Genomic DNA, 25,438 nt, shown 5'->3' with positions numbered 1-25,438 from the left:
CATATTCTCAGACTGTTGTCATAGGGGCTATCACCTGTCAGTGTCACCACTATCCATGTCACCCATCCCAATGGTCAACGTCACCCATCATACATGTCAGTGTCACCACTGTCCCCTGTCACACCTGTCAATGTCACCCATCATACATGTCAGTGTCACCACTGTCCCCTGTCACACCTGTCAACGTCACCCATCATACATGTCAGTGTCACCACTGTCCCCTGTCACACCTGTCAATGTCACCCATCATACATGTCAATGTCACCACTGTCCCCTGTCACACTGGTCAATGTCACCTATCACACTGATCAATGTCACCCATCACCTATATCAGTGTCACCACTGTCCCCTGTCACACCTGTCAGTGTCACCCATCACACTGGTCAATGTCACCCATCACATATGTCAATGTCACCACTGTCCCCTGTCACACCTGTCAATGTCACCCATCACGAAGGCCAATGTCACCCATCATACATGTCAGTGTCACCACTGTCCCCTGTCACACCTGTCAATGTCACCCATAACAATGGTTAATGTTACCCATCATATATGTCAGCGTCACCTCTGTCACACCTGTCAATGTCTTCACAGTCAATGTCTCCAGTGTCACCACTGTCACCTTTCAGTGTCACCCATCATACCTGTCAATGTCACCACTATCACCTGTCAATGTCACACCTGTCAATGTCACCACTATCACCTGTCAATGTCACCACTGTCTCCTGTCAATGTCACCTATCACACCTGTCAATGTCACCACTGTGACACCTGTCACTGTCACCCATCACATCCGTCAATATAACCCATCATAAATGTCAATGTCTCCACTGTCACCTGTCACAATGGCACCTCTGTCACATCTGTCTATGTCACCACTATCACCTGTCACTGTCACCAATATTACCTGCCACACCTGTCTATGTCACCACTATCACCTGTCACACCTGTCAATGTCTCCACTGTCACCTGTCAATATCACCACTATCACCTGTTACTGTCACCAGTATCACCTGTTACACCTATCTATGTCACCAATATCACCTGTCACAACTGTCTATGTCACCAACATCACCTGTCACAACTGTCTATGTCACCAACATCACCTGTCACCTGTCTATGTCACCAGTATCACCTGCCACACCTGTCTATGTCAGCACTATCACCTGTCACACCTGTCAATGACAGCACTATCACCTGCCACCATCTCCACTGGTACCTGTCACGCCTGTCAATATCACCACTGTCACCTATCACTGTCACCACTATCACCTGCCACAACTGTCAATGTCTCCACTGTCACCTGTCACCACTATCACCTGCCACAACTGTCAATGTCAACATTATCACCTGTCACACCTGTCAATGTCACCACCATCACACGCCACATCTCTCAATGTCACCACTATCACCTGTCACACCTGTCAATGTCTCCACTATCACCTGTCACACCTGTCAATGTCACCACTATCACCTGTCACACCTGTCAATGTCAGCACTTTCTCATGCTGCAACTGTCATTGTCACCACTATCACCTGTCAACATCTCCACTGTCATCTGCCACACCTGTCAATATCAGCACTATCACCTGTCACACCTGTCAGTGTCTCCACTGTTACCTACCGATGTCCCCATTGTCACACCTTTCAATCTCTCCACTGTCACACCTGTGGACTATCCCGTCACACCTTCCGTAATCAAACGCCTAGTTCTTTAAGATCTGGCACAGAGCGAGGCCGTCACCACCAATCACAAGAGTTGGCCCCCAAGGGCCGTGGGTGAAGTTTAAGGTCACCAGATTCCTCAGCTCGCTGTTGATCTTGTGGACAATGTTTCCAGGAGGCTGCTTCTCTGAAGCCATGTTAAATACCAGAACCATCCCTGCACACACACACACAGAGTGCTGTAATGACTGTGTTGCCCAGACTGACATGTGAATGATGACTGAATTGTCCAGACTGACATGTGAATGACGACTGTACTGTCCAGACTGACATGTGAATGATGACTGTATTGTCCAGACTGACATGTGAATGATGAATGTACTGACCAGACTGATGACATGTGAATGATGACTATTGTTCAGACTGACATGTGAATGATGATTGTACATTCCAGACTGCTGACATGTGAATGATGACTGTACTGTCCCGACTGCTGACATGTGAATGATGATTGTACTGTCCAGACTGACATGTGAATGAAGACTGTATGTCCCGACTGCTGACATGTGAATGATGACTGTACTGTCCAGACTGACATGTGAATGAAGACTGTATGTCCAGACTGCTGACATGTGAATGATGACTGAATTGACCAGACTGACATGTGAATGACGACTGTACTGTCCAGACTGACATGTGAATGATGACTGTATTGTCCAGACTGACATGTGAATGATGAATGTACTGACCAGACTGATGACATGTGAATGATGACTATTGTTCAGACTGACATGTGAATGATGATTGTACATTCCAGACTGCTGACATGTGAATGATGACTGTACTGTCCCGACTGCTGACATGTGAATGATGATTGTACTGTCCAGACTGACATGTGAATGAAGACTGTATGTCCAGACTGCTGACATGTGAATGATGACTGTACTGTCCAGACTGACATGTGAATGATGAATGTACTGTCCAGACTGACATGTGAATGATGAATGTACTGTCCAGACTGCTGACATGTGAATGATGACTGTACTGTCCAGACTGCTGACATGTGAATGATGACTGTACTGTCCAGACTGACATGTGAATGATGAATGTACTGTCCAGACTGCTGACATGTGAATGATGACTGTACTGTCCAGACTGACATGTGAATGAAGACTGTACTGTCCTGACTGCTGACATGTGAATGATGACTGTACTGTCCAGACTGACATGTGAATGATGACTGTACTGTCCAGACTGCTGACATGTGAATGATGACTGTACTGTCCAGACTGCTGACATGTGAATGACAACTGTACCGTCCAGACTGCTGACATGTGAATGATGACTGTACCGTCCAGACTGACATGTGAATGATGACTGTACCGTCCAGACTGACACGTGAATGACGACTGTACTGTCCAGACTGCTGACATGTGAATGATGACTGTACTGTCCAGACTGACATGTGAATGAAGACTGTACTGTCCAGACTGCTGACATGTGAATGACGACTGTACTGTCCAGACTGCTGACATGTGAATGATGACTGTACTGTCCAGACTGACATGTGAATGAAGACTGTACTGTCCAGACTGCTGACATGTGAATGATGACTGTACTGTCCAGACTGACATGTGAATGATGACTGTACCGTCCAGACTGGTGATAGCTGTGACATGTACTGGATATAACCTACTGTAAGCAGCTCACCTGACTGAAGCCCGACAGCCAGCAGACAGCCGCATGCAGCCAGACTGATGGGGTTGTAGCAGGTCGGCGCAACAGCACATATATCTTTCCCACACATGCTGAACCTCATCTCCCATTTCTTGGTGTCAATCCACGAAATTCTCGGATGCCCTGCCACACCCAAAATATCATACACAAGCGTTGTGGAAATTTTCTCATACAATACTGAAAACATTTTCAGTGCACCCATGAAATCAGAACAAGCCTTGACTTTTGTTGACAAAATTCCCCTTTTGAGCAGGGAAGACTAAAAACAAATTATATATTATAAACCTGTCAACAAACAGAATCTTATTTGATAATTAAAATATGTTGCTGTTGACAGTAACCTTGCAATTAAGGGGAAGTAATCTGCATTGCCAGTTTACTTCAGCCATTTTCCAACGTACACGAAGTGCACATTGAGTCCACTGACAGCTTGGGTGCCATTGATCTTTGCAAGTATGTTTTCATTTCTGAAAAAAAGAGATTTGTAATAGCAGGGGGAACTTTCACAGGGGTCTTAGCCCCACAGAATCGAGGACATACACACACACACACACACACACAGAACACACACACACACTGAGGACACTGTGTTATACAACACAGAGGACACACACACACAGTGGACACAGACAGGACACACACACACACACACAAACAGTGGGCACAGTTTCAGTTTCAGTTTCAGTAGCTCAAGGAGGCGTCACTGCGTTCGGACAAACCATATACGTTACACCACATCTGCCAAGCAGATGCCTGACCAGCAGCGTAACCCAACGCGCTTAGTCAGGCCTTGAGAAAAAACAAAAAACAAAAAAACAACAACAAAAAACGGGGGAATAAATGGGCACAGACACAGTACACACACTCACACACACACAGAACACACACACGAGCACACACACAGAGGACACAGATCAACAGGACACACACACACACACACACTTACAAACAGTGGGCACAGACACAACACACACACACACACACACAGTAGACACATACCAACAGGACACACACTTACAAACAGTAGGCACAGACACAACACACACACACAAACACACACACACACAGTGGACATAGACCAACAGGACACACACACAAACACACACACACACAATGGACACAGACCAACAGGACACACACACACACACACACACACAGATACACAGAACACACACACACAGCGGGCACATACACACAACACACACACACAGCGGGCACATACACACAACACACACACAGTGGGCACATACACACAACACACACACACAGTGGACACATACACACAACACACACACACACAGTGGGCACAAACACAACACACAAACAAAGTGGGCACAAACACAACACACACACACAGTGGGCACATATACACAACATACACACACAGTGGGCACATATACACAACATACACACACAGAGGACACATACACAGAACACACACACACAGTGGGCACATACATATAACACACACACAGTGGACACATACACACAACACACACCCACAGTGGGCACACACACACAACACACACACACACACAGTGGACACATACACAGAACACACACACACAGCGGGCACATACACACAACACACACACACAGTGGTCACATACACACAACACACACACACACACAGTGGGCACAAACACAACACACACACACAGTGGGCACATACACACAACACACACACACAGTGGGCACACACACACACAACACACACACAGTGGGCACAAACACACACACACACACACTGGGCACACACACACAACACACACAAACACACACAGTGGGCACATACATATAACACACACACAGTGGACACATACACACAACACACACACACACAGTGGGCACATACACACAACACACACACACAGTGGGCACATACACACAACACACACACACAGTGGGCACATACTCAGAACACACACACACACACACGCAGTGGACACACATACACAGTGGACACACATACACAGTGGACACACACACAGTGGACACACACAGTGGACACACACACACAGTGGACACACACACACACAATGGACACACACACACAGTGGACACACACACACACACACACACACAGTGGATACACACACACACACGCAGTGGACACACACACACAAACAGTGGACACACACACACACACAGTGGATACACACGCACACACACAGTGGACACACACACACACACAGTGGATACACACACACACACAGTGGACACACACACACAGTGGACACACACACACACACACACACAGTGGATACACACACACAGTGGACACACACACACACACAAACAGCGGACACACACACACACACACAGTGGACACACGCACACACAGTGGACACACACACAGTGGACACACACACACACACACACACAGTGGACACACGCACACAGTGGATACAAACACAGTGGACACACACACAGAAGACACACAGAGGAGAGACAGGACTGACCTGGTTTGGAAAGGACCACCACAAAGCCCTGGTGCAGGAGAAGCTGAGCGATGCCGCTCCTCATCAGCGATTTGTTGCTTGGGGCCCCCACCACCTGTGGTTCCCTCCCTCCCTTCCCCTCCTCCTCATCCCCACACAGTGGTGGGAACTGCCACAAGTACAGGTTGCCCTTCTGATCACCTGCTACCACCTGACAAAACACACAACAGATGTTAAGACACCTTCATTCTGATCACCAGCCACCACCTGACAAAACACACAACAGATGTTAAGACACCGTCATTCTGATCACCTGACAAAACACACAACAGATGTTAAGACACTGTCATTCTGTTCACCAGCTACCACCTGACAAAACATACAACAGATGTTAAGACACCGTCATTCTGTTCACCTGACAAAACACACAACAGATGTTAAGACACCTTCATTCTGATCACCTGACAAAAAACACAACAGATGTTAAGACACCGTCATTCTGATCACCTGACAAAACACACAACAGATGTTAAGACACCATCATTCTGATCACCTGACAAAACACACAACAGATGTTAAGACACCGTCATTCTGATCACCAGCTACCACCTGACAAAACACACAACAGATGTTAAGACACCGTCATTCTGATCACCTGACAAAACACACAACAGATGTTAAGACACCGTCATTCTGATCACCTGACAAAACACACAACAGATGTTAAGACACCGTCATTCTGATCACCTGACAAAACACACAACAGATGTTAAGACACCGTCATTCTGATCACCTGACAAAACACACAACAGATGTTAAGACACCGTCATTCTGATCACCTGCTACCACCTGACAAAACAATCATGGATCGCTGGCTGTTGTCCAGTTCCTGCCAGATGACCTTGATGCCTGATCTGGATAGATGGACTGGACAAAGTGTCAAATATTTCTGTCAGTTTCGTCAAATATTTCTGTCAGTTTCGTCACTGTCATTGTCATCACCTTCAAGTTCAAACGGTTATCAGACAAGATACATTTCTCATCATTACTAGCTAACACATACATCTGCACAGCCTACAACGTCGTGTAAATCCGCTGACAAGGGCCATTGTCTTTGCCGGACAAAGTTTCCAACGCCGTTTTGCATATGATGTAAATCCACTTTACATGCACGCTCAACGTAGTCCAGTTAGCAAAACATATATCAAGAAGAAAGGAGTCATCCACCTGATGTAAGCTAATCTAATAATATGTTTATAATCCATACACATTAAACTAACCGTTCAGGGTCTGTTTGTGTCAACTGGACCAAACCCTGATGAAGGAAACATCAGAACTGATGCAGGACATCAGTGAATGTCTTACAGGCATTGTGGCAACATTTTGTGTAGGACGTCAACTGTCGTCTTGTTAGCACTGAATGGATTAAGCATTGAATTAATCTTTATGTCTTTTATGTATTAATATTGAATGACTGTGATTCTTGTGCACTGTTTGTGTAGCACACACCACACCTGAATTTCTCTTCTTGAGATAATGAAGTATTCTGTACTCTGCATGTCCTGCTAAACAGGTTGTGTGCAGACAAGAAATCAGCGTCATTTCCAGGTCTTCAACAATGCTGTAAGTTTTCACTGGAAGTGATGGCCACATGACTGACACTGCCATGCTCAGAGAACAACTGACAAGACACCCACACTGTCACCCACACTACCACACTATCACCCACACTGTCACCCACACTACCATACTATCACCCACACTGTCACCCACACTATCACCCACACTACCACACTGTCACCCACACTACCACACTATCACCCACACTACCACCCACACTGTCACCCACACTACCACACTATCACCCACACTGTCACCCACACTACCACACTGTCACCCACACTACCACCCACACTACCACTCACACTGTCACCACACTACCAAACTATCACCCACACTGTCACCCACACTACCACACTGTCACCCACACTACCACACTGTCACCCACACTACCACCCACACTGACACACACTACCACCCACACTGTCACACACTATCACCCACACTGAACAAAAGGAGCCCAACAGTGGACAGTGAAGCAGAACGTAGGCAGTGGTTGCAAAAATAAAGAAAAGAAATAAAGGTACCTTGTTGTAGGCAAGCGCCACAGTCTGCATGTCAGAGTGTAGACTGCCCAGCAGTCTCAGCACAGGCTGAGCACGGTAACTGCCCTGTTTCTTTGTCAGCTGATACACCACCACCCCCTCCAACTGACTGTGATTACTGCCAATGGCAAAGTATGGCCCAAGTGAGCTGAAACACACCAAGGCTTTGCTCCACTGTCCGGGTCCACACATGTAAAACAACAGTCATAAACGAACACCTTTCTTCACTGTCTATGTCCACATATATAAACAACAGTCATAACCAAACACCTTTCTTCACTGTCTATGTCCACACATGTAAACAACAGTAATAAACAAACAACTTTCTTCACTGTCATAACCAAACACCTTTCTTCACTGTCTATGTCCACACATGTAAACAACAGTCATAACCAAACACCTTTCTTCACTGTCTATGTCCACACATGTAAACAACAGTCATAAACAAACAACTTTCTTCACTGTCTATCTCTACACATGTAAACAACAGTCATAAGCAAACATCTTTCTTCACTGTCTATGTCCACACATGTAAACAACAGTCATAAACAAATAACTTTCTTCACTGTCTATTTCTATACATGTAAACACATACACACAAACACATATAAAAACAACAACAACAACAACACACACACACACACACACACACACACACCCAGAGAGAAAACTCTTCCTTCAAAAGCAACTTAGCACATCATACAATGTTCCGAAAAAAAAGTTTTAAAAACGAAAATTCAAACTAACCAGCCAAGAAAAAACAAACAAAAAAACAAAATCATATGATGCACCATTATCTGTGGCTAAGACAGAGTGTGTTCATTCAAACCAACCAACCACAAAAAAAAAGAAAAAAGAAAAAAAAAAGAAAAACAAATTTACACACAAAACACGACAAAAAGTTATCCTTGTCTACGAGCGTGTTAATTCACCAACTGACTTAAAAGAAACAAACCTACCAAAAAAACTTATAAAAAAATACCTAACAACAAACAGACAAAATGATGCACTGTTATCTCTGCTTACAAGAATGTTAATTTCAACCAACCAACCCTTCCCCCATCCCCTCACACACACCAAAAAAAAAAGCAACAAAAAACCCACAAAAAACCCACAAAAAAAAACAACAAAAAAAAAACAACAACAAAAAACAAACAAACAAAAAACAGTGACAACAAATAAACAAACAAACAAACAAGAGAAAATGATGCACTGTTATCTCTGCCTACAAGTATGTTAATTTGAACCAACTAATCAATAACAACAACAAAATGATGCAGTTATCTCTGCCTACAAGTATTTTAATTTGAACCAACTAACCGACCAACAAAATGACGCACTGTTATCTCTGCCTACAAATATGTTAATTTGAACCAACTAACCAATAACAACAACAAAATAATGCACTGTTATCTCTGCCTACAAGTATGTTAATTTGAACCAACTAACCGACCAACAAAATGACGCACTGTTATCTCTGCCTACAAATATGTTAATTTGAACCAACTGACCAACCAACAAAATGATGCACTGTTATCTCTGCCTACAAATATGTTAATTTGAACCAACTAACAGCAACAACAAACTGATGCACTGTTATCTCTGTCTACAAGTATGTTAATTTGAACCAACTAACCAATAACAACAAAAAAATGGTGCACTGTTATCTCTGCCTACAAGTATGTTAATTTGAACCAACTAACCGACCGACAAAATGATGCACTGTTATCTCTGTAGTACAAATATGTTAATCTGAACCAACTAACCAGCAACAACAAAATGGTGCACTGTTATCTCTGCCTACAAGTATGTTAATCTGAACCAACAACAACAACAAAATGATTCACTGTTATCTCTGTCTACAAATATGTTAATTTGAACCAACTAACCGACCGACAAAATGATGCACTGTTATCTCTGTAGTACAAATATGTTAATTTGAACCAACTAACCAACCAACAAACTGATGCACTGTTATCTCTGCCTACAAGTATGTTAATTTGAACCAACTAACCGACCGACAAAATGATGCACTGTTATCTCTGTAGTACAAATATGTTAATTTGAACCAACAACAACAACAACAAAATGATGCACTGTTATCTCTGTAGTACAAATATGTTAATCTGAACCAACTAACCAGCAACAACAAAATGGTGCACTGTTATCTCTGCCTACAAGTATGTTAATCTGAACCAACAACAACAACAAAATGATTCACTGTTATCTCTGTCTACAAATATGTTAATTTGAACCAACTAACAGCAACAACAAAATGATGCACTGTTATCTCTGCCTACAAGTATGTTAATTTGAACCAACAACAACAACAACAAAATGATGCACTGTTATCTCTGTAGTACAAATATGTTAATTTGAACCAACTAACAGCAACAACAAACTGATGCACTGTTATCTCTGCCTACAAATATGTTAATTTGAACCAACTAACCGACCGACAAAATGATGCACTGTTATCTCTGTAGTACAAATATGTTAATTTGAACCAACTAACCAACCAACAAACTGATGCACTGTTATCTCTGCCTACAAGTATGTTAATTTGAACCAACTAACCGACCGACAAAATGATGCACTGTTATCTCTGTAGTACAAATATGTTAATTTGAACCAACAACAACAACAAAATGATGCATTGTTATCTCTGTAGTACAAATATGTTAATTTGAACCAACTAACCAACAATAACACAACGATGCACTGTTATCTCTGCCTACAAGTATCTTAATTTGAACCAATTAACCAACAACAAGAAGAACAAAAACAGCAAAAGAAAAAAAAAAAAAGAAAAATACAAAAAAGATAAACAACGCTCCAGTGTCCGTGGTCACAGGTGTGTCCAGCAGTACGCCACTCACCTGAGGCAGTGGACCCTCTGTCGGTGGTCCTCCAGCAGGGGGTAGCTGAGGAAGCTGTCCATGTCCGTCACCATCAAGTCACCGCTGGGAGAGCTGGACACCACCACCATTTCCACAGAGGACGCATCATCGCTGAACCCGGGGCAACCACCACCTGCAAGGTCACCCACCCAGACTGAGAGACATAATGCATGTATCAGACCATCAAAAGCACGACAAACCCACCTGACCTCAAGTCGGCAAAGCATAGGAAGGTTCATGTTTGTCTTTCCATTCAGTATCAGGACACTTTCACAATTTTGTCTCAATATCAAATTCATGACAAGTGGAGTGATACAGATAGCCTAGAGGTAACGTGTCCTCCATTAAGTGAGATAATCTGGGCACGCTGATTCGATTAACGGCTCAGCTGCCAATATTTTCTCCCCCTCCACTAGACCTTGAGTGGTGGTTTGGACGCTAGTCATTCAGATGAGACAATAAACCGAGGTCCCGTGTGCAGCATGCACTTAGCGCACATAAAAGAATCCACAGCAACAATAGGGTTGTTCCTGGCAAAATTCTGTAGAAATATCCACTTTGATAGGAAAAACAAATAAAACTGCATGCAGGAAATATACAAAAAAATGGGTTGCACTCTCAGTGTAGCGACACGCTCTCCCCGGGGAGAGCAGCCCGAATTTCACACAGAGAAATCTTTTGTGACAAAAAGAGAAATACAATATCTAACTTTTCAGGAAAATGATTAAGCCTTAGTTTAAATCCTTCTTTCCAAACGGTGATTTTCAAGCTTCATCAAATCATAAGCCTCAATGATACAATTTAAAAAACAACAACCTTTTGCCACAAAAAGCATGGAACTCCCACAGCCGGGTTGGCTACAATCTTCAGGTTAGTCAGTCACAAGTGATTTAGCTCCCTTTGCAGGGAGCAAGCATAATTTCTCATCAATTTTTTAAATCATGAGCACTTTCTAATGCAGGGTTAAAAGTTTTTATTTTATCAAAATACAGTAAGTAGGTACCGGTAGCCTCACTTGTTAAACTGAAACTAAGACTGAAAAATGTCGATTTTGCCCATTTTCCCCAAGCATGTAACTTGAGTGATGATTAAAAAATAAAGATACGTATTATATGGAAATAAAGTTCACTTTCTCCTCTTTCCAATGCTGTTTTATGTTTTTCATGTGTATTTTATCTTTGTTGAATAAAAGAGCAAAAATCGGGGGCAGTCGAAAGGCTTCTTGCACAGCATGGCCGATCGACCGCTCCGACACAGATTGCGTCAACTGATTTTCGCGTCTCTCTTTTCTTCGCTTGGCTTGCCTGTCCCATTTGATCTACAGAGCTATTTTTAGTACAGCTGTGTTTGTCTGAACCTCATCTTTCCGGTGAATATCAGTTCAGCTTGCAAAACCACAACTGTGAATATAGCACGTAAAAAAACAATATTCGCTTAACTTTAAAATTCGCAAAATTGGTAATAAATACAACAGTATTTACGGATATTAAAGAGAAGCTTTTTAAATTTCCTTTCAAAAGGTATACACAACTACCACATACTATTACTGGTGCAGACAAGCTCCGAGTCGAAAGAGCAGTTGTGCATCATTCGGATTCCGAAATCGCAGTAGAAGCTGAGCTGAACTTCAACAATGATCTTAGTTGGTTCTGAAACCTTTAGAGTTCGTTTGATTTTACTATCACACTGTTGATTATATCGTCGATAAACATTTAAGAGGGGGTATTTTTCATAAATGAGTGCACGAAAGTGCTCGACCACTGGGGATATCCCATACTCCCACACCTCGTTTCGAATCTAACTGAAGTGACGATCGTTTTTTTCTTATTTTCATGATAGAATTAATGATAAATATGTTAAGCTGCTGTTTGTTGAAATGAAATTAATCAGCAGATATATTCTATAGTAGCGGTTTCACTTTTATTTACAAAACACAAATTATCACACACAAAAATTTCCATTTTTCCAGAACATCATCATTCCTGTAACTTGATAACATTTTTTTTTTTTTTAAAGAAAAAAGAAGTAAAGAAAGAAACAGAAAGAAAAAAATTTGCATAATGTGACTTTTAATAATAAGTCATGGTAGTGTGTGTGTGTGTCTGTCAGAGAGAAAGAGAATAGTGATGTGTATTTGTGCATGTGTGTCTGTCCAGCTAAAAGAAAAGAGAAGAATTTGATGTTAAAACTAAAATCTTAGTTTCTAATGGATATTAATTTTTATTATGAAATAGATCTAAAACAAATTTCTTCAAATTGAATTATTGCTGTTCCCCATTTTAAAGGCCTTGCTCAGGTGAATACAAATCACTTTATTTCACAAAAATAGCTTGATAAATGAAGAAACTGCACCTGTTGATATTTTGACAAATTTTGCTGTGTGAGAATTTGCACAAAAAAACCAACTGAATTTTATAGCTAAATATCAAGAAAACGATCAGGTAATATAGCTGGAAAAAAATTAGCCATCTTAAGATCTTTACTATAAACAAAATATCATTTTCCTTCATTTCTCTGTCTCTGTTGTTTAGTATACATGCAGTGATGCTGTAAAATTGGAGATTTGTCCAAGAGCTCAAAATGACGTGCAAAAAGGCTCAATTTTAATGAACTTCAATAGACTGTAACTTTGGTTCTAATAACATAGAAACATAAATTTTGTGTTGGAATGTTTGTTTTGACTTATAGTTTTAATCTAAACTTCTTTAAATGTTGTTTTAACAGGAATTTTTTTTAAAGGTTGCTGGTACCTACAGTAAGATTATATTTTTTTTTAGTTATAACAAATCATTAGCCCTGATTAGGCCAGAAAGCCTACAATCCTTTTAAATTACTATTTATGTGAAAGAGTTTTGGCACAATCTTTGACATGTACTCAGTTATACAAAATATCTTTCACCTGAACACTACCATACCCGACACACAACCTTACCACAAAGGGAATAAAAAAAACAACAAAAAAACTTTATAGTATATTTAGGACTGCAAAAGACAGAAACTGGGGATAGTGGCTATCATATCACACTTATTCACAGATATACACAGTGGTTACTGTATCATGCATACAAACATTAATATTACATATTGTGGATACAAAAATTATAATAAATATTACATCATATCTATTCAGATATTCAAACTATATCATTATATCATTCCTATTCATAGATACAAACAGCAGTTACTGTATTACAGATACAAACATTATATTATATTACATTTATTCACAGATACAAACATTATATTACATTTATTCATAGATACAAACAGCAGTTACCGTATCACAGATGCAGTTACTGTATCACAGATACAAACATTGTATCATATTACATTTATTCATAGATTCAAAAAGCAGTTACTGTGATGCAGTCTCCCGTCAGTTCGACGGATGAGTAGGCAGGCAGGCTTATATGTCGGTGTGTGTCCTCATATGGGAGAAGAGGCCAATTCTGGATGCGCAGCACTTCCCACAGGTGTTGCAAGGGAAAACGTCTCCAGAAGTTGAGCCCTGCCCTGTTGGAGACCCTGTCTTGCCACTTTATGCCGAGGATCTTTTGTAGGCATCTCTGGTGAAACTGCTCAAGTTGTTGAAAGTGACAGCGATACGTCGTCCATGTTTCACAGCAGTACAACAAGGTGGTCAGCACAACAGCTCTGTAGGTTTTTATCTTGGTGCTGAGCCTGATGTCTTTGTTGTTCCACAGCCTGTTGTTGAGTCCGCCAAAGTCGGAGCTGGCCTTGGAGATGCGCAGCGTCACTTCTGCATCAAGGGCTCCGCTGCTGCATAGGGTGCTGCCCAGGTAGCAAAACTTGTCGACTAACTGTGCGAAACTGGATGTAGATGCCCCGGTCACAATCTTGGAAGGGGTCAATCAGCATGGCAGAGAAGAGAATGGAGAACAGTGTGGGTGCCAGGACGCAGCCCTGCTTCACTCCATTTACCACAGGGAACGGATCCGACATGTCAGTATTTTCCTGTAGTCTCACCTGCATGCCATCGTGGAATGACGCAATCAGCTGGATTAGGCTCTCTGGGCAGCCGAACTTTAGGAGGATCTTCCAGACCACGGCTGTTCACCGTGTCGAAGGCCTTAGTCAGGTCTACAAAGACCATGTGGAGCTCCTTGTTCTGCGCGCGAAGATCTTGCCGGCGATGCAGAGGAGAGAGATTCCACGTGTGTTATCGCAGGATGTTTTGTCTCCCTTCTGTTTGTAAATGTGGACAACTGAAGCATCTTCGAAATCCTGAGAGACCTCCCCTCTCTCCCAGATAGACTGGAACAGGGCGGTCAGCTTGTCTGTCAGCACCTCGCCTCCATACTTGTAGATGTCAGTCTGGATTCCATCCGCTCCTGGTGTTTTTCCTGACGTTGTCATCTTCAGGGCCTTCTGGGCCTCTGCCTTGGTGGGAGGGGCAGCTAGTGAGCCACTGACTGGTAGCTGTGGGAGGGCTGCTATTACCTCATCAGATACGGATGAGTCCCTGTTGAGGAGGGTGTTGAAGTGCTCTGCCCAGCAGGCAAGGATGTCTTTCTTGTCTGTCAGGAGGGTGGTCTGGTCCAAGGCTTGGACAGGGGTTGATCCTGTGACTCTCGGCCCATACACAGCTCGGAGACCATCATGAAAGGTTTTCATGTCGTGAGCATCAGCAGCAGACTGAAGCTCTTTGGACTTTCTATCCCACCAAGCGTTCTTCATCTCACGCAGCCTCTTCTGTACAAGTTGCTTGGTTTGCAAGAACTGGTTCTCCTTCCTCTAGCAGTCTTTATTGGAAATGTGATCCTGATGCCGTATATGCAGTGTGTTCAGGAGCTTGGAGATTCCAGAGTTGTTCTCATCAAACCAGTCTTTGAGGCTCCTCTGTACAAAGCCAAGTGTGTCAGCTACTGCTGTGTACACAGCATCTCTAAAGGTGCTCCATACCTCTTCTACATCAGTCGATGCAGGAATTTCTTGGAGAGCTGCTTGGATTTGCTGCTGCAGCACGCCCTTGGTGATAGGGAGGTGGTAGATGTTCAGCTTCCTAGGGGGTTTCTGCCTGGCTGGTTGGAGCTTGTGTGCAAGTCTGATGTTCATCTTGCTGTGTACCAGGCAATGGTCCGACCAACAGCTCTCATGCAGCGTGTAATGGAAACATCACCTCTGCCCTCTGCCAGCCAATCACATAATCCAGCATGTGCCATTGCTTGGAGCAGGGGTGCATCCATGTGTTCTTGTACTTGTCCGCTTGTTGGAAGAGGGTGTTGGTGATGGTCAGTCCATGCTGTCTGTTGGAGATGCACTTGCCAGTGCTGTGCTGTCCTAGGACTTTTGGCCACAAGGAAAAGTCCATGCCGACGCAGGCATTGAAATCCCCAAGGATGATCAGCCTGTCCTTTCTGTCTACCGCTGAAATGGTGCGGCTGAGCTCCTCGTAGAAAGCTTCTTTGATGTCATCAGGGTTGGTCATCGTTGGGGCATAACAGCTGATGACTGTGGAGAAGCGATCCTTGGACAGCTTCAGACACAGGGTCATCAGCCTATCGTTTACCCCACGTGGAAGGCTGTCAAGCTGTCGTGCAAGTTTGGTTCGTATGGCAAAGCCCACGCCTGAGGTTCTTGGGGTGCCATCTGGTTTCCCAATGCAGTAGTAGGTGTAGCCCCCTCCAACTTCCTCCAGCTGGGTTTCACCAGCAAACCTGGTTTTGCTCACGGCTGCTATGTCCACCTGGTAGCGATCAAGCATTCTGGCAATGAGCGCTGTGTGTCATTATGGTCTGTAGTCTCTGTCTAAGAGGGTGCGAACATTCCAGGCACCCAGAGTCAGGGCATGACTCCTGGTTCTTTTCTTCTGTTGTTTTCTACCGCTAGTGTTGGATGTCCAAGTAGGTGCAGTTTCCTACCAGGTACTAGGTGAGGCAGGCTTTGTTTAGGGATCCTTTTAACTCCCCTTCCCATGAAGGGTGAGCAGTGCTATCCATAAAAAGGGCTGCTCTGACACTGTGGGAGGATACGGGCACCGCATCTGCCCCAGCCTGTGGCGGATGACCATCACCCCACAGCCGCCTGCATGCAGAGTCGTGACTAGAAACTGCCAGCAGCATCCTCTGCCTGTCCCATAAACTATATAAACATTATTATATCACACCTATACACAAATACACTTGCAGGCACGGGAAAAAACAAACAAACATGGCTCAGCACTGTAGTGATGTGCTCTCTTTTGGGGAGAACAGCCTGAATTTCACAGTGAAATCTGTAGTCACAAAATGTAATGCAAACATTTTACATACACTACAACACTGACCCAAAGTGAGGAAGGCAGCAGAGGAGCAGCTGCTCATGTGTTTAAGGAAGCCCTGACTAGGCTGTGAGATGCGCCCAAAGCCAGGAAGCATGTTGAAACATGATGTGTGTCCGTCTCTGAATCCTACCATGGTTCTTCCTTTACCTCCTGCACACACATAATAGATCTTCTGTCACTGCCCTGTGCTTCACTTTGACACACACATGCTTCACACACCTGTCACATGCCACACTTTTATCTCTCATCATCATCCTCTGCTTCATTCTGACACACACATGCTTCACACACCTGTCACATGCCACACTTTTATCTCTCATCATCATCCTCTGCTTCATTCTGACACACACATGCTTCACACACCTGTCACATGCCACACTTTTATCTCTCATCATCATCCTCTGCTTCACTTTCACACACACATGCTTCACACCCTGTCACATGCCACACACCCTTGCTGTACACCACATATCTGCTCTACTTTGACAGTATATGTATGCCACTCACACCACTCCTATCTCTTGTCATTGTCTGCTTCACTTTGATAGATTGTCTGCTTCACATCAATAGATGTTTCACAGTATGCCATATACACCTGCCACATTTGTGACTTATATAAGTTAACAATGAAAGCAGGCAGGGATGTTCATGCCTTAACCAATGAAAGCACACAGGAAGAGGTGGGTGGAAGGAAACTAGAAACTAGAGTCCCACATGGCTCAACAGCCTCTATCACAGGAACACACACCACATCAAAACTCTCAGTACTTACCACTGGAACACACACCAAAACAAACTGAAACACTTCCCCCCCCCCCCACACACACACAGCAGAATGATCACCACAGGAACACCCACCAGGACAAAACACTGACTTACCACAGCAACACAGCTGAGGAGAAGAACAGACATGCATCAAGCCGCACTGATGGCTGGTGAGGACGGTCACATCCCGGCCCTCACTTTTGAAAAGATACTGGTCATGGCTGACTCGCCACCTCAGCATGTTCACTTCCTGACAACGAACATTGGCTGCATACAGCGCTCGCCAGAACTCCCACCTCCCCGCCTCAAGCTTTGCTTTGCTCCAACTGCCTTTCGTGGCCAACCAGGTCAGTCCTGTCTGAGCGATCATGGCATCCAAGCCCACCTCTTTCAGGCAAATGCGGAACCATATATTGAAGTTGAAGGCACTGCTGAGATTGTAGACGATCTCCCGCCAGCGGCTGTTTACCCCCAAGGCACAAGCCACACTGCGGCCATCCAGCTTGCTGATGATTGAGTCCAGAACTTCTGTCGGCAGCTGGTCCAGGGAGGGTCCCTTCGAGGTGTCTGGCAGCCAGCTTGGATGACCTTCATCCTCCCTGTGTGATGATGGGCCTTCAGCACCACTGCCAGTGATGGGGACTCTTTTGAAAACCAAAGTCCTGTCATACAAAACACACAACAGCTTCTTTACAGTTTGGCTGTTCTGGACACTGCTGGGTGGAAATTCACACACACACACACACACACACACATATATATATATATATATATATATATACTGAACCTATGAGGGTGCCAGGCTTATTGGAACATCTAATCGATTTATATATATATATATATATATATACACACACACACTGAACTATGACGGTACCAGGCTTGTTGGAACATCTAATTGATTTATCTTTAAAAAAAAAAAAAAAAAAAAAAAAAATTGAAAGACACTCACCATACAATTATTTACAGAGTACCTTTTCTGTTCTATTTCACTTGCCTACATTTTACTGATTTATTATTTTGACAAATAAATTAGCTATAAATACTGATTTGTTTTCAAAGAGAGAGAGAGAGAGAGAGAGAGAGAGAGAGAGAGCAATTGGATCAAAAAAATCCTTTATTCTTGTCCGAAATTCACATGCTCAGACAGAGACTGAGACACACACACGCGCTGACATACACATGCACATGTATTGATCATGTCGCGGTTACCATACCTCATGCATACGACTGCTGGAAAATCTCAGGCAAAAAAAGTCACAGAAAAAACATCACAAAATTAGGAAGGAAAAATAGTCACAGATTAAAAGTCATAACCAAGGATAAAAGTTTTAAAGTACCAGATCAGCTGATATTTCTCCTGATCTATCTGATGTTCTACCCACACAGTATGGAAAGCTTTGCATACATATTTCAACTTTTAACTGATTAAGGTGCCATTTTAGGCCACCTATGTTTCTCTGGGTCACTGTCTACCAAAAGGACAAAAAATCTATGTCAGTCAATCAAAATGTATAAAAGCATAAATACTGCACAAAGGTCTTTTGTAAACGTTGACATAAAACAATAAAATATTAAAACACAGGGAGCAGTGTTCTCGAAGTTGACTGACTCTGTAAAATTGCAAGCTACAATGCAAAGTGATACAGGCAGATCATGCCAAACGGAAGGCTTCTTTTTTCAACTTTTTACTTCATATTTTTTTTTTTCTTCATATTGTGCAATTGATGACACTTCATTCTACAGTGACTGGTTGTAGCAATGGAGGCTACTGTATTATTTTACACACAGGCTTAGACACATGCACACAAATTCACACTGTACGTTCGTTTATTCTCAGTTTTGATGGTCTTCTTGCAAGTAACAGTCTTTAGGTTCTTTTTCTCTTGGTTAAATCATGGACAGAAACATTGTTCTACACAAAAACACATATTTTACATGCATGATGGCTCAAATCTAGTAGCTCTATCTATTTTTTTGCAAACTGGATTATACAATGTTGGTAGGTTTGCCTGACATTTGATTAATGTTCATTTTGGCCAGATCAGTTATGAAACCTCATGTATCCCATTTGTTGTGAATCAACTAAGGCTTCATGAGTTGAGTGGTGAAAGAAAATTAAAGCTTGACAAGAAAGGCAAGGCCTTTAAGACTCACTTGTGATCATATGCACTTTATCCTGTGAAGGAATGATGAGGAATAAAAAAGAGAAGAAAAAAAATGTTGAAAATATGCGGATCATGCATGTTCTGGTTGGAAGAAAGTAGACTTACTCATAGTGCTAAAATGCATCCACCATTGAACAACCAAACTTAATCCTTTGAGCCCCGAGTCCCTGAGCAATTTTAACCCTTCTGCCTGAGCTCCTGAGCCAAAATTTGCAAATAATTAGTATTAAGCCCTGACCACCGCTTTACCAGTGGCAGAGAAAAATGACATAATGCCCGGCCACCGGCTGAGCGGTGCGTAAACACTTGAAGCATGCAGAGTCTCAACCTGGCCCATCAAGGCAGAAATCAGGGACAAAACGTGCGAGAAAACAACTGTACACAACGCAGCAAGTAACTGATATGCTTGATGATTTATCGGAAGCAGAGTATGACAATGATTACTCTGATAGTGAGGTGGAATTCGAATCAGATGATTTTGCTACAGACAGTGATGTTGAAAATGAATCTGAGCATGCAGAATCAGTTGATCAAAGGAGTCCTGTCAGGTTGAGACTCTGCACGCTTCATGGTAGAAATCGATCTTTTTTATCCAAAGCATATGCACAAAACACAGTGAGGGGGCGCGCCAATGTTGGTACTGCATTCGCTGGCGTCGGAATATTACGGTTTTTCTGATTGGCTCTTCAATATAAGTCAACCAATAGCAAAACACGACACAAGTGTTTACGCACCGCCCAACCGGTGGCCAGGCATTATGACACCCCTCCCCACCACCGGTAAACCGGTGGTCAGGGCTCAAAGGGTTAATATTAAAACTCAAGCTTTCTACTAGCGAGATAAACTGAAAACTGTATTTGACGTAATAACACTGTTTAAATCATGTCAATTTACTTATTCATCTTGATTGTTTCAGAAATTCTTTAAAGTCCACAGTAAAGGAGACGTTGCCATCACCTTGAAACTGATTACTGTATTTGAGGTGATAACTCTGTTTAAATCTCAATTGTTTAAGAAATTCTTCTATTGTTCTAAGTCCACAGTAAGGAAGACACTGTCATCGACCCAGGCACATGCAAACAAGTGATAGCCGTTTTCCAGGTCTGCGCAAACCAGTGTACACCAGGCTTCTCAAAACTAATAGGCTGGTGATATCGCTTCACCATATTGAATTACATGACAGTTTCAGTCTGTCAAGAAGGCAACACTGCATTCGGACAAATCTACACTACATATGCTCCACAGAATTTTGCCAGGGGACATAACTTTTGCCACCATGATCATAGGTTCTTTTTCAGTGCGCCATGTGTGTACTGCACACAGGACCTCGGTTTATTGTCTCATGTGAACAACTATACGCTTAATTTCATTTTCACTTGTGAGAAAGGGCAAGAGCAAGAATCAAACCCAGACCCATAGAGATACTGTATTGGCTGATAAGCATCTCAAAGTCCCATTTTAGCATCCTAGATTCAGGGACCTATATAACGTGCAATTTTTGTGCATAGAATAGATAAAAGGATATTACCATTAGTAGATGTTGTTATCCATTTTCAACGGTTTTCAACATTATTTTACTCAATTTTGGTGCGGATTTAGTAAATAATATGTCGCCATCTTGCTCTTTCCCTTTTTAGTCCAGCAAACCATAAAAACATAAACAAAAACATGGCGGCTTGAGATGTAAGTGTCGATTAGCATCCTTAATTCAGCAACCTATTTTACCGGCAATTTTTGTGTATGTATGAAATGACATTACCATATGTTGACTTGTAACCCATTTTCAGTGGATTTCAACTCTTATTTTAAATGTTATTTTACTAAGTTTTGATGGGGATTCAGTCACTGAACAGTAGGGTTCTATTTTTAGCTTCCTGAATTATTGCACCTATTTTACCAGCAATTTTTTTGTGTATGTATAAAACAATATTATAACCCTCATGCAGAAAGGCCAAGCCAGGTGGGCTGGTCATATGGTCAGAATGCAAGAAAGTCAACTGCCTGAGCAGCTGCTGTAGGGAGAACTTTGGAAGTGTCATGGCAAGCACTCAGTTGGAGGGCAGAAGAAATGCTTCAAAGAGTGCCTCAAAGTGTCCTTCAAAGACCTGGACATTGTCATCAACACATGGGAGACACTTACTCTGGACCATCAAGCTTGGTGCAGCAATATCACCACAGAGTCTGTGCAGCTGAAGCCAGGCACATCACTGAGGTGCAACGAATTGTGCTGTGTGCAAGACCCGAGCAGCATCCACTGCCACGACAGCACCCATTCACTTGTGTCCCACATGTGGGCAAGCCTTCAGGACCTGGATTGGCCTCATCAGTCACCTCCAGACCAACAGCCACCAATCTTTCATCTGATATTTGAAGCCATAGTCATTTTCAAATCTGAAGGATGCACATTATTACCATTAGCAGATGTTGTTACCTATTTTCAACTTATTTTGTACTTTATTTTACTCAACAGACCACTGGAGAGTTCCGTGTTTATATGACTAATGGAGGCGTGTCACATGATCTGTGCTCTCGAAGTTGATTGGCTCTCTGATATTTCGAGCAACAAATGCCATTGATAGAGGCAGAACATGTGAAACAGCAGGCTTCTTTTAAAAAAAATTTTTTGCTCTCTTTTTGTGTGTGCATATGATGGCACTTCATTGACCAGAGTCTGAATTTGATCTACGGAAGTGCAGCTTTACAGTTTGCTATTTTAGCCTGTTGATTGTGTGTGTGTTGCATGTGTATATATGTATATGCATGTGTATGTGATATGTGTATGTATGTATGTGTATATATATATATATATATGGTTGTGTATATATGTGTGTATATATATGTGTGTGTGTGTTTATGTATGTGTGTGTGTGTGTGTGTGTATATACATAATGTGTGTGTGTGTGTGTGTGTGAGTGTATATGTATGTATATGCGTGTGTGTATATATATATATATATATATATATATATATATATATATGTATGTATGTGTGTGTATATATGCATGTGTATGTGTGTGTGTGTGCATATATATGTGTATATATATATATATATATATATATATATATATATATATATATATATTGTGTGTGTGTAGGTGGGTGGGAACATGTGCATGTGTGTGTGTGTGTATTACCTACTTATTTATTTATGTACTTGTGATATGTTTAAAACTTTTGTGGTGCATTTATGACAGGTTGTTACATTTATGAGTGAACTCAGGTGGTGCTTTGTAAGGTGTTTTGGATTGTTGTTTTTATTAATTTAAATTTAACTTAATGTAATTAATTAAATTTATTTTATCTTTTTTTTTAATGGAAGGATGAAAGGTGTGCGTGTGTGTGTGTGTGTGTGGGGGGGGGGGGGGGGGGGCGATGATGCTTGGAGTGTAGGATATGGGGGTGTGGGGGTGGTGGAGAAGTTGTGTTAGGGCTTTTGATTAGTATGAATGAATGAAAGTTGTTCTTCTGTGATGCCTCTTATTTTACTACAGAAGTGTTGCTTTTTGGTTTAATTCTTAGTCTTAGTCTGGTGATATTTGATTTTTAAATGATTTATGATCTTTGCAGTTGTAGTTGCATACTTTGTGAGAGACAGAGAGAGAGAGAGAGAGTGTATGCGTGCGTGCGTGTGCACATGGTGTGTGTGTGTGTGTGTGTGTGTGTGTGTGTGTGGTTTGGGAAGATGTGCAATGCGGCTTGGCTGACTGAAATGGAGAGGCAAGTGAATTTCAGTAATCTGTATATTTGTATAGAGCTATATCCATTTGGTGCCACTTAATCTTTTTATTTTCCATTCATTTTATTTGTTTGTTCTTTTCTTCTTATCTTGGACATGTGCTGCTGCCAAAAAGAAAATTTTTATCTGAAAGTTAGAAGCGTGTGTGTAAGATCCAAGATGGCCGTGGGACTCCCCAGTGGTCAATTTCATGCAGATTCAGTTCCTAAACTAGTGTGCCACCATGTTTTTTTGTTTGTTGTGTGTGTGTGTGTGTGTGTGTGTGTGTGTGTGTGTGTGTGTGTGTGTTTCATTCCACAAACCATGATAATGTAAGCAATACTGCAATAATTTAGGATGTTAAAATAGGATACACAAAACTAATAAAGTAGCTGGGCGTTGATTTTTCGATCAATACGAAGCTCAGTGCTTCACAGAGATAGAGACAAAAATCTCATTGAACCACATCCGTAATCATCATATACAATAATTTGGGTAGGAGTTAGTCGGTAAATAAAAAAAATAGTGGGAGTTCGTTGGTAATTTTGATGGGAGATTTGGCAAATATAGTCAGGAGGAGGTGCTGAGGGTAATGTGACCTATCTGTGGTTCAAGAGTTTGATTCCTGGTTGGATTTTCTGTACGCGGTTCTATCAGCCATTATATAGTGAAAAGTTCATGCAGGACAGCAGGGAAAGCAAATTCAAGAATCAAGAAAGGTCCGCAAAACTTTTCAGTGACCGAGAATTGAACGTTACATCCGTTAATTATTCGTGACCGATGTCGAGCTGTTCGCTACACATCGATCGAAGATCGATACCCAGCGCCCAAAACTAACGTGCAACCAGCTCGCTTTTTCCGCTTTAGGTCCAACAAACCATGAAAATGTAACCAATAGGTGCAATAAATCAGGAAGCTAAAAGAGGACATTGTTGTGTCATTTCTTATATGCCTCCACTACAAAACACGCAAAAATGTTCGTTTAAATAAGTGCAATAATTTAGGAAGCTAAAATAGGAACCACTCTACCACCTTCCTCACAATGAAGCAAACAAGAAGTCATGCAATGTCCCCGGGGCATGAAAAACAGCGACATGACATATTGTGACACTTCATGCAAAACCCAAAATCTTTGACTAGAATGTGAGTAATTGAACAACCTTTTCAATTACTTACATGTTAAAGGTATGGGGACTTTGTTCCAATTTCCTTATCTATACCAAGTCTTTCTTCTACCTCGCATCATCATTGGCCGTGCACATTCCGGACACACACCGCCAAATGCAAAATAATTAGCTCCTCTGCTTTATCTTTCCCTGACTTTCAGAACGAGGCTTGAAGTCTTTTTACCGGGTTCCCTTAATTTCCATTTCATGTGCATACAAAACGAAAGGAACTGAAAGACAACAAATATTTACTTTCATTTTAAATTTGATTTGCAAAGATGCTTTAAAAAAAAAATTGAATGGTAAGCGAAGGGGAAACATAACAACAACAAATATGTTGTCAGTAACTTTAATAAACTTATCAGATGAGGCCTTTTGTTGCGACTGAACTTAATACAGTGGACAGCACTGCTAAGTGAGACTGTCATTGTGA

At 42.2% G+C, this 25,438-nt stretch overlaps 1 protein-coding gene across 3 annotated transcripts; it reads right to left on the bottom strand.

Moving 5' to 3' along the window:
* Positions 1-535: 535 nt before the first annotated feature.
* Positions 536-25,141, bottom strand: LOC143289925 (uncharacterized). 3 transcript variants are annotated; one of them, XR_013056297.1, is made up of 9 exons: positions 25,076-25,141; positions 18,071-18,618; positions 17,195-17,341; positions 10,888-11,041; positions 7,991-8,156; positions 5,865-6,054; positions 3,376-3,525; positions 939-1,882; positions 536-885 (listed from the first exon to the last, which is right to left on the bottom strand). XR_013056297.1 is itself a non-coding variant. In XM_076599170.1 (8 exons), exons 1-8 carry the CDS (start codon positions 25,099-25,101, stop codon positions 1,707-1,709), a joined length of 1,557 nt encoding a protein of 518 aa, XP_076455285.1. In that variant the 5' UTR covers positions 25,102-25,141; the 3' UTR covers positions 536-1,706. The 3 variants fall into 3 exon arrangements, 2 of the variants coding, with proteins under 2 accessions (XP_076455285.1, XP_076455286.1); XM_076599170.1 differs by having other exon boundaries at positions 536-1,882; XM_076599171.1 differs by having other exon boundaries at positions 536-1,882; positions 25,016-25,139.
* Between the last annotated feature and the right edge of the window lie 297 nt (positions 25,142-25,438).

Source organism: Babylonia areolata, chromosome 14 (genome assembly GCF_041734735.1).
Source record: "Babylonia areolata isolate BAREFJ2019XMU chromosome 14, ASM4173473v1, whole genome shotgun sequence".
Lineage (NCBI taxonomy): Eukaryota > Metazoa > Mollusca > Gastropoda > Neogastropoda > Buccinidae > Babylonia > Babylonia areolata.
This window is presented reverse-complemented; position numbering and strand designations above follow the sequence as displayed.

Coding starts and splice junctions, on each gene's coding strand:
- LOC143289925 (XM_076599170.1), bottom strand. CDS start 25,101: ATGTGCACGGCCAATGATGATGCGAG. Junction 11,042..17,194: donor TGCTGCCTTCCTCACTTTGG/GTCAGTGTTGTA, acceptor GTGACCTTGCAG/GTGGTGGTTGCCCCGGGTTC. Junction 1,883..3,375: donor GGCTGTCGGGCTTCAGTCAG/GTGAGCTGCTTA, acceptor GTGTGTGTGCAG/GGATGGTTCTGGTATTTAAC.